The sequence below is a fragment of the Branchiostoma floridae genome, chromosome 8 (assembly GCF_000003815.2).
Source record: "Branchiostoma floridae strain S238N-H82 chromosome 8, Bfl_VNyyK, whole genome shotgun sequence".
Lineage (NCBI taxonomy): Eukaryota > Metazoa > Chordata > Leptocardii > Amphioxiformes > Branchiostomatidae > Branchiostoma > Branchiostoma floridae.
This window is the reverse complement of record NC_049986.1, coordinates 4,388,036-4,401,399: the sequence shown is the minus strand read 5'-3', so window position 1 is coordinate 4,401,399 and position 13,364 is coordinate 4,388,036. Positions and strand designations below refer to the sequence as shown.

At 40.9% G+C, this 13,364-nt stretch overlaps 2 protein-coding genes across 5 annotated transcripts in view; one reads left to right on the top strand and one right to left on the bottom strand.

Moving 5' to 3' along the window:
• LOC118420761 (cilia- and flagella-associated protein 157-like) overlaps nt 1–4,236 on the top strand; it is a gene marked incomplete at its 5' end in the record, with an annotated part of 5,601 nt that extends 1,365 nt beyond the window's left edge. Inside the window, 5 exon segments of the mRNA XM_035827732.1 lie at nt 357–527; nt 991–1,101; nt 1,693–1,904; nt 2,698–2,902; nt 3,493–4,236. Coding sequence (XP_035683625.1) covers nt 357–527; nt 991–1,101; nt 1,693–1,904; nt 2,698–2,902; nt 3,493–3,555 — 762 coding nt within the window.
• Nucleotides 4,237–4,433: 197 nt separating this feature from the next.
• LOC118420762 lies at nt 4,434–13,359 on the bottom strand. Of its 4 annotated transcripts, none has more exons than XM_035827733.1 (5): nt 13,122–13,359; nt 10,590–10,748; nt 8,888–9,578; nt 8,239–8,351; nt 4,434–5,666 (listed from the first exon to the last, which is right to left on the bottom strand). In XM_035827733.1, exons 1-5 carry the CDS (start codon nt 13,179–13,181, stop codon nt 5,634–5,636), a joined length of 1,056 nt encoding a protein of 351 aa, XP_035683626.1. In that variant the 5' UTR covers nt 13,182–13,359; the 3' UTR covers nt 4,434–5,633. The 4 variants fall into 4 exon arrangements, with proteins under 4 accessions (XP_035683626.1, XP_035683627.1, XP_035683630.1 ...); XM_035827734.1 differs by having other exon boundaries at nt 10,590–10,739; nt 13,122–13,355; XM_035827737.1 differs by lacking the exons at nt 10,590–10,748; nt 13,122–13,359 and adding an exon at nt 10,438–10,572.
• Nucleotides 13,360–13,364: the final 5 nt, after the last annotated feature.

The following is a 13,364-nucleotide window of genomic DNA, read 5'->3' as shown; positions in this document are numbered from 1 at the left end:
TGACGGTTATAAATACTAGATGCCAACTTTGATTTTGTAAGCAAATGCAGATGTTTCCTCCCAACATTTCCCAAAACGCTTTTTTTAAGTGGGAGAATAATAATCATAACCCAGCCTTATAGTTGCTTCAGCATCCATTCTTTTTGGGTTAGGAGTCAAGAAATGTAAGCCTGAGTTTGTGGTAGAACAATGTTTCCAAGTCATAGAGGGATGTTCCTTGGTTAAAACATCATAATGTATCAAGGAACTTGATTGTTTTGTCAAGAGAGAAGAGGACACTAAATTTTCGTTCTCTTGAACGTATAGAAGAGAGATATAAACATGACCTCACTGAGGCGCCATTGCTGTACTCTTAGATCATTCGCATGCTGACAGAGAAGGCCAAGCAGACGGAGGCAGTGCTGGCGGAGATGGAAGTGAGGGAACAGGAGGTTCAGGACATCGATGCAGAGATCAGCCTGGTACGCAGTCAGAACGAGGCCATGTCACAAGAGCTGCAAAAAATCAGTGCAGAGCTAGAGCAGAAGGTAAGTCATGGCGAGGGATGGAGTGTTATATTACATTCAGCACTGGCCTAGGGAAAAATGGTGTGTTCCCGGTTTTGCCAAACTACATTTTTACTCACAAAAAGGATAAAATTGACACATAGTTTCAACCTGTGCCAAAAGCTTTATTCTTTAAGAACATCCATTCGAGAAAAATTAGACCAACAAAAGAACTCTGTTTGCTTGCAGTGTAGTGCATTCTATTTAATTGATGGAAGCCTGTGTGATACAACTAAGGAGTCTGTATGATACAGAAAATTATGACCCAGTCTAGAACCTGTAACGAACGTTATTGCGGCCAAGTTGTAGTATCCAGTAGTATCCAATATTTGATTATGGGTATGACATAAATACATAATGTATGTCATGTACTTCCTATCATCAGTCAGGCCCAGACGGAAACCCTGACTACCCTGCTCTAAGCAGTGTTGTGTTTGTTATTCAGGGTGACGAGGTGTCCCTGCTCCAGGAGAAGCTGAAAGACGAGAGGAAGGCCAGGGGGAAACTGGAGCAGCTCATTCGGGATGCAGCACACAGCTTACATAGTACATTAAGTGTAAGTCTCATGTACCATTATATTTCCTCAACTAAAAGTACAAACTCCAAATAAAGTCACTTACAAATCTGGGGGATTGAAACGTAAAGTGGGAGACTCAAATAAGGTACGCACCCCATTTTTACTGATCTCCGAACACAGTCTGCTATACATTAAACAAATCTCCCTAGCCCGATTTTACCACCCTCCTACGCAGGGACATCCAACGGCGAAACTGCCTGTTGGATGTACCCTTCTTTCTCAACTGTCAGCCTTATAGTTGCTGTGAACGTCCCCCCCCCCAAACCAGCTATCAGCCAATCAGAGAATAGGCCTTTCAGTTTTCAAAAGGGGTCTTGCATACATAAGGGTAAGCTCATAATATTTATAAGCAGGGCGGTCTGGAACTAACGGTGACAGTTGAGAAAGCAGGGTACATCCAGACAGGTGGTTTCGACGTTGGATGTTCCTGCGTATAGGAGGATGGATTTCACAACAATTTCTGGCTATTTCTCATGGAAAACCTGTCTCCACTGGCTACTTTTGAAATAGGCAGGGACTATAGTTTGTTGTAATGATAATGACTAAATTAGTTAACATCGATCTCTTCAGGGTCCAAGTCCAGATGACCCAGAGTGGGAGGAACTATCTGCCCTGCGGGAAAAACGGGACGGAATGTTGGAGCAACTTCTGATCCTCCTGAACAGTGCAGCCACACTGGGCCTGGGGCCGCCACGGGGGCCCTTCGGGAAAAACACGTCTGAGGCGTGGAAGACTAAAAGTACCGGCTTCCTTCCCGCCATGGGCATGGGTCTGACTAAAGGGTGAGTCTAACTCAAAGTGCTTCAGTCACCAGTTCTAGTACTGTAAATGTATTTAAGTTCGCGGAGATTTAATTTTGCGGTAGCGAGAAAAACGACTTCTCGCTTTGCTTTCAAGTTCGCGACAAAACCATCTCTTACTGCCATGGAAAAATGTTCACGGTGGTTTTAAGTTCACGGTAAAGCAGCCACCGGAAAAAAACGCAAACATTAAACCACCGCGAAAGTTTCTGCATTTACAGTATACGATTTGTACATGGTGTAAAGTTTGTCTTCTAACAAGTGTAAGATTGGCAACATGAATGTGTGGGGGATGATGATTTCTGAAATACTTCCCATCAGTAAGAAGGCATGTGGATGACTTTGGTTCAAATGGCTGCATGAGTGACAAGTAAAATACTTCCTTCCTTCTTGGTATGCACTAGTTAGATTAGTGCATGTTAAAGCTGATGGTACATGTATAAGTTCTATTGCACTCAGCCTCTAATGTTGGTGAATGCAAGCCAAGAGTTAAAACAGAGGGAATCTTTTCAGCTTTATATGGCAGAAAGGAAGTACTCAGCTTTTGGCATATCAGCTGTTCCATGGAAAATTGACTTTCCAAGGAGCTTCAGATGATAACAAATGAATCAGATTTACAGCGTGTTGTCGTTGTTTAAATAACAACCTTTTTAAAATCTTAGCCTGAGGGTGTTGGCTAATACTTAATTGTGAAAGAAATTGTGGACAAAGACCTTATGTTAGGACTGATTAACAACATACTGAACTCTGCCATTATTTCCCTCCATGTGTGTAGCTCCATCACTCTGGGGCCTGTGTCGGGTGTAGCAGACTCGGTAGCTCACTACAGACTAGGAGACCTGGGCCTGGTGCCCAGACAGAAGGACACCATCTCGTCAGTAGGGCAGAAGGTGGGAGGGCTGTCCAAAACCACTCGCCTGGCACCCATCAGGTCATCCCGACCAAAGTCTGTGGGTGTGCAGACTTTCAGTTCACCAAAGGTGAGATGAGAATTATTATTTTTTAAAAAAGAGAGACTTCCGGCTTGTTGGTTCAAGGATTTAACAAATCATAAAGATATCCTTCTCACATTGTCAAGACCTCTCAGACTTGTAGTAACACAGCACAGATAATCTCACCTGTCTTCTGTTCCTACATACATTTTATTGGTCATGTATGTTTAAAGTTTAAAGTAATGTTACATTCAGCCATTTATACTACCTGTATTTTATTGATCATCAAACTTCCATTTCTTGATTCAAGTTGATTTCCGCCTGTGACATCATAGTAAATATGGCTGCCATGTACTGAACTTTTGAGATTCTGAAGCAGAAAATCAAACATTATGAAAACTTGCAACAGTATATACTTTACGATAATCATGCAATGTTAGCTTCTCAAGTAAAAGTCCCTCTACAGATCGAGACGTCTTTGTTCATTGAATCCGCTAAAGATTCTTGTAGTCAGGAAGTGTTTTTGAAATATTTCTTTAGTATTCTGTAACAACATAAAACCAGTCATAATGTCTATACTATGCATGTACAAATGTCCCTTGGAGTCTATAACATTTCCACTCTCTCTGTCATTTCAGGCCATGTTTTTTGCTGACCAGCTGCTGAAATCTGGAAAGCCTGACCTGACTTCAAAAAGTTAGCACACAGGAATCCAGCTCAGCTAATGTTCTAAAAGTCCTTCAATTTGATTATGTGTAAATATCTCAGTTGGATTTGAAATACTGAATTCTAGTGCAGTCACATTCGTTATACTTCTAGGTTAACGTTGTCAGACAATTTTGATGCTGTTTTAAAGCAGGTTTTGTCAGAACCGAATGCAGATGAGACAGTACTGTAACAAAAATACTGAATTTGGTACTACACATGAATGGTTATCAAAAGATTGCTGTCAGTTTGCAATCATATGGTGACCGCACTGGTCGTGTGACTGGGCCCTTGCAGTTATTGTTGTTGATAAACGTAATGCAGTGTTTATGTACACCAAGAATAGCAGGACTTTCTGCTAATGCATGAAAGGATACTTGCAGTGAGTTGTATTTACAGTCTTACTTTCAATCTATAATTAACTAGCCTAAATTGAGATACACTCTTCTTGCAGACAAAACCAGGTGATTTTCAATTAAATCTCTCCTAGAAAGTTATACCATTGCTTGCATTTTGCTGCATTTCAACGAAAATGTCAACAAGTCAAATTACATTATTCTGTAAGTTTGTCAGGCAACTCTACATCCCGTGTAAATAATATACATATGTTCATGAGTATGTTCATATTTTTAATTTTTTCTTTGCTTGTTTTAAAATAATAGATGAGAAAATGCCAACATTTTCTGTCTTTACTGTGAAGAAATACTGAGATCACCTTACAATGAGTGTCAGTTTCAACTTCAAACCACAGAAATGATAGTAGCTACATCGTACATGTAGGTGAAACAGCAGTACTGTTCCAGGGTCATATCTTTGCCAAATGATGTAGACCTGCATAAGTAAGTTAAATCATAACCAAAAACACACTCCATTGAATGTATTTAACTACCTTTATTGTGGCAGTTAACACATGTACAGTTCCTCGACTAAGTACATGTGTACATGAGTTGTAACAGATTGCAGAGGTACACAGAAGCTGGTACAAAAACAGTACGTGCACCTTACAGGAATGGTCAAGAAAACCTACTTTTTCTGTGTTCCTCCAAATTCTAGTGTTATCAACAGAAGGAAAGCTGTCACAATTGACATTTATCTTACTTACTGCTACGTAAAATGGGTGTTGACTTCATTATTCCGGAAACTTGTTTAATGTTCTGTTTTGTTGTTTTCCTGGACTGTGTAATGTTCAAGCCAGAGTCTACAGTTTAAATCAACAGGATGGTAATTCACAAGAGGATATGTTAGAAAGTATAAAATGTACAATGTCCAAACTCACTTCCCCTCTTGTGCACATAATGACATAGACACCAAGTTTGTAAATACTGTTGGCCTACATACAATGTACAAGTAAATGAATGATAATGTACAGTTTGCTTCACAAAAATACAGTTCTTACATGTGAGCTTGTGTCTGTTTTCTCTCTATATATTACATATTTTACTTAAACAACACAAAAACTAGTTTTACTTATTTATAAGGTATGAACCAGCTGTACATTTGAATCATATTAAATGGAGACAATTTCATTTGCTAGTCTTTGAGAAATGCGAATCAACTAGAAACAGGACCAATTTCATGAAATTCAATATAAATATTATAGAATCTATTATTGAACTAGTTAAACTGTAATATCCAACAGAAAAATTGGACTCACCCAAATTTTTGACTGAACAGCACCTGTCTTTGTCAAGGAATAAACAATCCACTGCTGTCGTGACGTCACGTTATGCAGATAGAACATGTGACTCGATAAGCAGTGGATCATAGGTTGCCATAGAATTCCTGCAACCTATGATCCCCTGCTTACTGAGTCACGTAACCTCTGCTTGGAGAGTAATCAAAACAATCCATTCGGGTGTTTTTCAGTTACCATCATCACAGACACACGTGAACATTACCCAAAACATTACCTTCTGCTCTGGCAAAGGTGAAAATGTAGAAATGCACTAATTCAACATAATGTTTTGTTGGTTGAAAGGCTAATTTGATGGACACTCTATAACAGGTATTCTTAGTTGTTAGCTTCACTCACTCAGATGTAGACAGAGCACTGGTTCAGAAATATCATCACCTGTCACTGCTCCAAGTTGTGTTTCATCCTCAGGTACTGTGAGTTGAAGAAAGACAACATCACAAAATTGTACACTGGGTGTCATTGCATCTACAGGCACACCTCTACTGAGTCATATGTTGAAGTACTGTAAATGCATTTAAGTTTGCGGGGATTTAATTTCGCGGTAGCGGGAAAAAGGACTTTTCGTGGTGGTTTTAAGTTCGCGGTAGCACCATGTATTGTAGTCTCTTACTGCTATGGAAAAATGTTTGTGGTGGTTTTAACTAATTACCTCCATGAAATGTCATGGAATGGAGGTTATATTTTCTGTTATGTGTCTCTGTCTGTGTAGATGATTACTCAAGAACGGCTGGATGGATTGGTTTCATACTTGTTGTGTTAGTGGGGTGTGATGAAAGCTCGAATCGATGAGATTTTGGGAGCCGTATCTGTCGTTATAATCGATGTAATAATATCAGAAATCACCCCTATATTTGAGATATATTGGTACAGGCATCGTGCTTTATGTGTTTGTTAATGGGCTTAGCTCCAAGCAGATGGTGAGGTGACAGCTGTTTAAGAGCAAATGTCTGTAAGGATCAAACAATGGTGGCAAAGGTCAAAAAATAGATTTGGCTCATATTTTGCACAGTGATAGTACTTGGTCCACAACCCCTCAAAATAGCTTTCTTTTAGATCAAAACTCCTTGTTGCCATGGTAACGGGCAAACAAAGTTTTCTGGCCATTTTCCCCAATTTTCGCATCTCAAAAACACAAAAATCAGCATATTTTACGGCACTGTCTTGGCAACACCTTTAAACCTATCATCAAAAAAAAACAAGATCTGAATAGACCAACATTTTGGCTTTTTAAAAATTGTTGTGAAATTTCCAAAGTCGTACATTTTAGTTCTTGGGCAGCCTAAAAACAGTGCAGTGTTTCAAGCTTCAAAAAAATTTGATTTTTGGCCCAACTTTGTAACGCTATAAGTGCCGCTCTGGTACTTTGTTTGGCTTGGAATTTGTACCATATGTAGATCATTAGAATATCTATCAAATACATTGTTGCAAAGTTTGGCTTCTTGTTTAGTTGTCACGTGACTGTCCCCTAAAGTAGGCCACTTTTTGTGTTTGGCGAAAATTGTGAACTTTAGCCATGTTCAAAGTACGCTACATGACGAAGTAAAATATATTTATAAATCAACTTCTTATCAAATGTGGATGTGTATTGCCTATCAAATAAATGCTTGTAGAGTTTCGGATCATGACGTTCAGTCACGTGGTTGTCCCTGAAAGTAGGCCATTTTTTGCATTTGACGAAAATTGTGAATTTTAGCCATGTTCAACGTACGCTACGTGACGAAGTAAACAAGGATTCTTATTCAACTTCTGATCAAATGTACATCTATGTATTGTCTATCAAATAAATGCTTGTAGAGTTTCGCGTCATGACGTTCAATCACGTGGTTGTCCCTGAAAGTAGGCCATTTTTTTGCATTTGACGAAAATTGTGAATTTTAGCCATATTCAACGTACGCTACATTTTGATAATTACTAATCAGATGGACATCCTCTGTGTCATTAAATAAATACACCACTACTTTCCCATAACATTTATATTATATAACCATTACTGTCAAATACAACCGACTATAATTTAAGTTTGTGGTAAAGCGCAAACATTAAACCACCGCGAAAGTTTCTGCATTTACAGTATGCAACCCTGAAAAACTGGACAAGTTCTTAAAAAAATTGCAAACCTGTATGTACATGGTCATGTGAGAAATTACAGATGCTTAGACCTGCTGAAAATACCTTAATCCTCATTTTCCTGGGGGAGACATTAGTCCACTAGCCTGACTAAATCAAGCTTACAAAGTCCCCACCTCCCGACTGACGAGCCCTAGAAGCTTGTCAGACACCCATAAAGCAAGATATGTAACAAAATCAAGCTTCTTTTCACCACTATACAATGTAAGTACATGACATCTCCACAGAGTACACATTTAGTAACCTCCAAGCAGATCCTATATGGTAGGATAAGATAGTATCAAAAGCTGACAGAGGAGTGAAGCCAGCTTATCATTATAGGAGTGTGTTTCGTCACAGGAGAAATGGACACCTCTTGGCTGACTACACTCCTTGGCCAGTTTGGTACTATCTTAAGCCATTGTAGGATCTGCTTGGAGATTACACATTTAGCGAGAAGAAGTCCTAACATGTCTTGTAATCAAAACATTGTTACATGCTATCAGTGCTTTTTCTTATCTGAAAAATAAAAGTTTTTTCTTACTACAAATAAAAATGTACAAAATGTAATAGAGATTACCACTGTTCAAGTCAGTGACAAGTTGGTTTGGTTCAGTAGATGTACATGAATGAAAAAAGTGTAAATGCATTTTAAGTTCGCGAGAATTTAATTTTGCAGTAGCAGGTAAAAGGACTTTTCGCAGTAGTTTTAAGTTCGCGGTAGCACTATGCATTGTAGTCTCTTACTGCCATGGAAAAATGTTCGTGGTGGTTTTAAGTTTGCAGTGAAGCGACCACCGCGAAAACCGTGAACATTAAACATCCGTGAAAGTTTCTGCATATATCAATTACAATATCAAGCACAACGTTGTCTCACATTTTTCCTACTGATGATGGCCTGTTGAACCCAGAGCAGTTCCATACTGATGTGACGTCTCATCTTCCCCAGTTCTGCAGGGTCCTTTGGGTATACAGGCACCCCTGGTGCACCTACATGTTAGAAACAGAGAAGTATTTCAAGTATCTGTTTTTTTTGTAGGAATTTGTCATTAGGCCATGATGATTCGATTAATATATGGATATTAACTATTGAAACTATATAGATGACATTCTCTGGGAGCCCCATAACTGATGCGAGACTGTGCGAATAAAGAAAAAGAAGTTTGTAAAACAAATCGCACACATCATAAAAAGTGTTCAGATACAAGAGGGTTACATACAGCAAAACAATGGGTTCAAAATTTTTGTTCTTTCAGTTTCACAACTTCATGGAGTCTTGACTGGAATAAACATAGTATTGTACAGCATTAGCATGTTTTATGGTATATATTTGTTAATTTTACGCCAGCTTTGATGTACAGTATGGTTGAAAACATTTTTTTTAAACAGACAAGAATTGATATTTGTGCGGACGTCATCCATACACAGTAAATGTAATCAAAGCAACTTGGCTTAATTGCACTCATTATCAATATCAATACATTAACAATAACATGTACATGATGTAAGGGGTGTGTACTATATACCTGTAAAAGAGTCTTCAAGTACCCATACAGATGTATCCTCTGCTAGTGATGCCAGTCCTACTGGTGGCTCTGTAGGACCAGCCTGGGAACTGTTGTCAGAAGTGTGACCATGATCTATCGAGTCCCAATGTGCTGCAGTTTGGGACCAGGAATTCCCATTTTGGGTGATATGGGTATCATCATGTATAGTCTGTCTAGGGGTACACTGCTCACTTGTCCATCCATGTGTTCCCTCCGAATCCAAATGGCCTCCGAGATTCTCCTTGTCTTGTACTCCCTCAGGTCTAGGAGCAGGAGTCTCTCTCCAAGCATCTGCTCCAGTGTCTGTTTTTGAGGAGATTGCCCTTGTTTGGTTCTCTTGATTCTCAGTTTGTGGTGGCAATAGTTGCTTGTTTCCCTCAGGGATACCATGTTGGCTCAGTTCTTGGTTGGTGCTGCAAGTTTCAAGTTTATCTGCTGTTCCAGGATCAGTTTTAGTGGATGTCATCTCCCCTGCTTGAAGCATTGAGTGGAAGAGTTCTGTGCTCTCCATTCCCACAGTTTTAGTTTCCCCAACACAGTCTTGTCCTGTGTTCACAGGGAAAACTGTTTCTGTGCTGGCATCTCTCTTTGATGACCAAGCAGCACCCTGGTCAGAACCTTTCTTGATGTTTTTGTTTTCAGATTGCTTCACTTGCATTCTTGATTTGCCCTGATAAATGTAAGAAAAAAAAGTTACTAAAATGTAAAAAGATTTCTTTGGCAAAATGTTTTAGTTGACTTTGTATCGATCTGACGTGTTGGAATTCAATAAGCTAACTTTTTTTTTTAATTTAACATTTTTTTTTTCTTCAGAAAACAGCAGGCTGTGGTTAAAAAGTTAGCCAAGAAACATACAACAAGTTTTGGTCTTCCACTATGAGATGGTTACATGACCAAAATTTGTGTGAGAAAAGATTGTGCGAATTCCCAAGATTGCTGTGTCTTACCTTGGGTAGAACAGTAGACACACATGGCAGTGAGTGTCTTACCTTGGGTAGGACAGTAGACACACATGGAAGTGTCTTACCTTGGGTAGAACAGTAGACACACATGGCAGTGAGTGTCTTACCTTGGGTAGAACAGTAGACAAACATGGAAGTGTCTTACCTTGGGTAGAACAGTAGACACACATGGCAGTGAGTGTCTTACCTTGGGTAGAACAGTAGACAAACATGGAAGTGTCTTACCTTGGGTAGAACAGTAGACACACATGGAAGTGTCTTACCTTGGGTAGAACAGTAGACAAACATGGAAGTGTCTTACCTTGGGTAGAACAGTAGACACACATGGAAGTGTCTTACCTTGGGTAGAACAGTAGACACACATGGAAGTGTCTTACCTTGGGTAGAACAGTAGACACACATGGAAGTGTCTTACCTTGGGTAGAACAGTAGACACACATGGAAGTGTCTTACCTTGGGTAGAACAGTAGACACACATGGAAGTGTCTTACCTTGGGTAGAACAGGAGACACACATGGAAGTGTCTTACCTTAGGTAGAACAGGAGACACACATGGCAGTGTCTTACCTTAGGTAGAACAGGAGACACACATGGAAGTGTCTTACCTTGGGTAGAACAGTAGACACACATGGAAGTGTCTTACCTTGGGTAGAACAGGAGACACACATGGAAGTGTCTTACCTTGGGTAGAACAGTAGACACACATGGAAGTGTCTTACCTTGGGTAGAACAGTAGACACACATGGCAGTGTGGATGTCCAGGTAACATGAACAGGGAAGGCTGGGTCTCCCAGTTCCTGCACCAGGACTTCATAGTTCTGTCTGAGCTGCTTCAGCTGTCTTCTCACCAAGGTGCCCCGGACACAAGCCTGAAAGAACTGCATATCAGAAGCAGCAATAACAGCAGCAATAAAGAGTCTCTACAGGGGGTAGTGGGAGTACAGTTCTTTCTACTATACAGAAAGAACTGTGCGTAATGGACACTACTGGAGCAACATATACTACTTGTACGAGGTACAGTCAATAGAATCTAGAATACAACACACTTGAACACAGTGTATTCTGTATCACCCGAGGTACCAGCCCGACCACGATAAGGATCGCCCGACGGCCAAAGGAGGGTTGGGACCGAGGGTGATGAGAAAACACATAGTTCGATGTAGTCGGGGCGACTAGAAACGAAAAACGTATTTACTTGTAAATTATATAGACGTAAGTTTTTCTTTCTAGTAGGGGCGGAGCATATAGGGGTAAACTGTATATGCGTATCCGTTCCGTGGAGATACCTTTTCCTCCGGTTTTCTGCACGTCCCTGGCTTCCCTGGAGTCTTGCACACCGCGCCGTGGTGTTTGTCTGCTTCAAAAACCCCTAAGTACTCCACAACGCGACCTGTTACAAACAGTCCCCATTGTTTTTAAAACCGGGCCGCCATTTTGCCTGTTCGGCAGCGCTCCCCGAAACGTTCCGAAGCCTTCTCGGCCATGTTCGGGTACCTTTTGGTAGCGATTCCGAGCTTCCCGATTTATGGCTGAACCGCCACCGAACATGGCCGAGAAGGCTTCGGAACATTTCGTCTATATAATTTACAAGTAAATACGTTTTTCGTTTCTAGTCGCCCCGGCTAAGTTCGATGCGAAATGCACCAGAAGTTGAGAAAATGTTGTGTCCTCGAACAAAAGATTGTATTAAAATAACAGCAATAATTTCTAGTATCAGCCAACTCCAAGCAGATCCTACAAATTATGCAGTGGCGGCGGCACCGGGGGGTACGTTGGGGGGGGCGTCGCCCCCCCAGAAAATCAACCTGAAACCTTGTGTATTTTTTTGATGATGGAAATTTCTTTAAATCAAGTTAGTCTAACGGCAAAATTTACGCCTGAAAACGCAAGAAATGACGTTTCAGAGAGTCCCGATTTCAAAATTTCGCCAGAGTCCCTTGTGACGGCCCGCGTCTTCGGCCATGTCGGCGCAGGACAATATGTTGCGGGAGCGTTGCTCTCAAAAAACTTTTAAACTAATAGAAATTTTAATATCGTACTTACCTTGGCATTAGATTTAGCATAGTCCCTCAGCAAAATTTGTCCCTCAAAATACAGAAAATGGGGTTTCAGAGGGTGCAGATTTTAAAATTTCCCCAGACCAACCTTGCTACAGCTTGCACCTTCCGCACTCGAAATCGTGAATATATTTTTGGGGCATCGCCCTCGCTAAAACCATGTGTCTTTCTAACAGAATTGTCATCAAAGTTAGCTTAGTCTAGCAGCAAAATGTGCCCGTCAAAACGCAGGAAATGGCGTTTTAGAGGGTCAAGATTTCAAATTTTCCCGGGGGAGCATGCCCCCGGACCCCCCTAGGATGGTCGCGCCTCCGGCGCGACAGGTAGTGCCTTCGGCACTACATGTGCGGCAAAATTCTGTCAGTAAAGGTTCGCCCCCCCAAACGAAATTTGCTGCCGCCGCCTCTGTTATGGCATAACATAGTACCAAACTGGCCAAGGAGTGTAGTCAGCCGAGCCAAGAGGTGTACGATACACACTCTTAAGCCAGCTTCATTCACTCTTCTGCCAGCTTTTGATACTTATGGCTATGCTAGCGGAGTGTGAAGACTGGCCGACTGCTGCCTACCCCTGCGTCAGGGAACCCAGCAGCAGTATAATCTAACCATGGATAGTAGTAGTAGTAGTACCGTAGGATTGAGGGCACTCAAGACAGGGCTTTAGCCAGCTCGAATTTATTTTCCGTCAACCAATTCCCATTGTCGCGAAAACCGCGAAAATCAAGTTAGAAAGACGAAACGGAGACCTTGAAAAACGGGTTTTTAATGAGATTATCGTATGCGAAAGGGCGCCGACACACATTGTCAACAATCATAACAATAGCAAAACAAACAGTGTGTGGCATAATTTTACGGCCGTGGACGGCGTCCCCAAACCGCCTGTAGCTTCCACCAAGAATTTTTGTCCATCAAGGTTGACGGATTGGTTTTTAAAAAATTCCGTCACACGCAGCAAATTTCCGTCAATTGACGGAAAAACGGACGCTGGCTTATTAGAGCCCTAACTCAAGATGAAGATGAAGAAGAAGAAGATCTGCATGGAGATAATTTACAGGAACGCGGCAACTAATTCAAAATTTACAACTATATCTAACGTTAGCAACATGGTACACAGGCCACAGCAATATGTCAGCTTTCCTGATATATCGTGGAAGCTACAGGCATCACCAGTACTTACTAACAGCTTCAACTTTACCTGAACTTTGCAGATTTTCGTGTGTTCATCCATCCCGTCACTTTCGTTTTTCGGCGCCATGTTGGAATTCACCAATCCCAGCCGTCGGGAACTTTTCAGGCGCCGCCTTGTGGAGGTCAAGAAAAGTGCAGCTAAAAGTCCCTCACTCGATGAAGCACGGCATCGAAATATCTTCCATGTCAATAGATTAATCTACTGGAATCTATTATTCTCTCTATTTTTTCTTGATAAATGGTTCATTGT

Bases quoted from the DNA above. Each gene is read 5' to 3' on its own strand.
- LOC118420762 (XM_035827733.1), bottom strand. From the start codon at position 13,181: ATGGCGCCGAAAAACGAAAGTGACGGGATGGATGAACACACGAAAATC. The intron at 8,352-8,887 runs GTATATAGTACA...TCTAACATGTAG, and splicing joins ACTTGAAGACTCTTTTACAG to GTGCACCAGGGGTGCCTGTA. The intron at 5,667-8,238 runs GTGAGACAACGT...TTCAACTCACAG, and splicing joins CCATCATCAGTAGGAAAAAT to TACCTGAGGATGAAACACAA.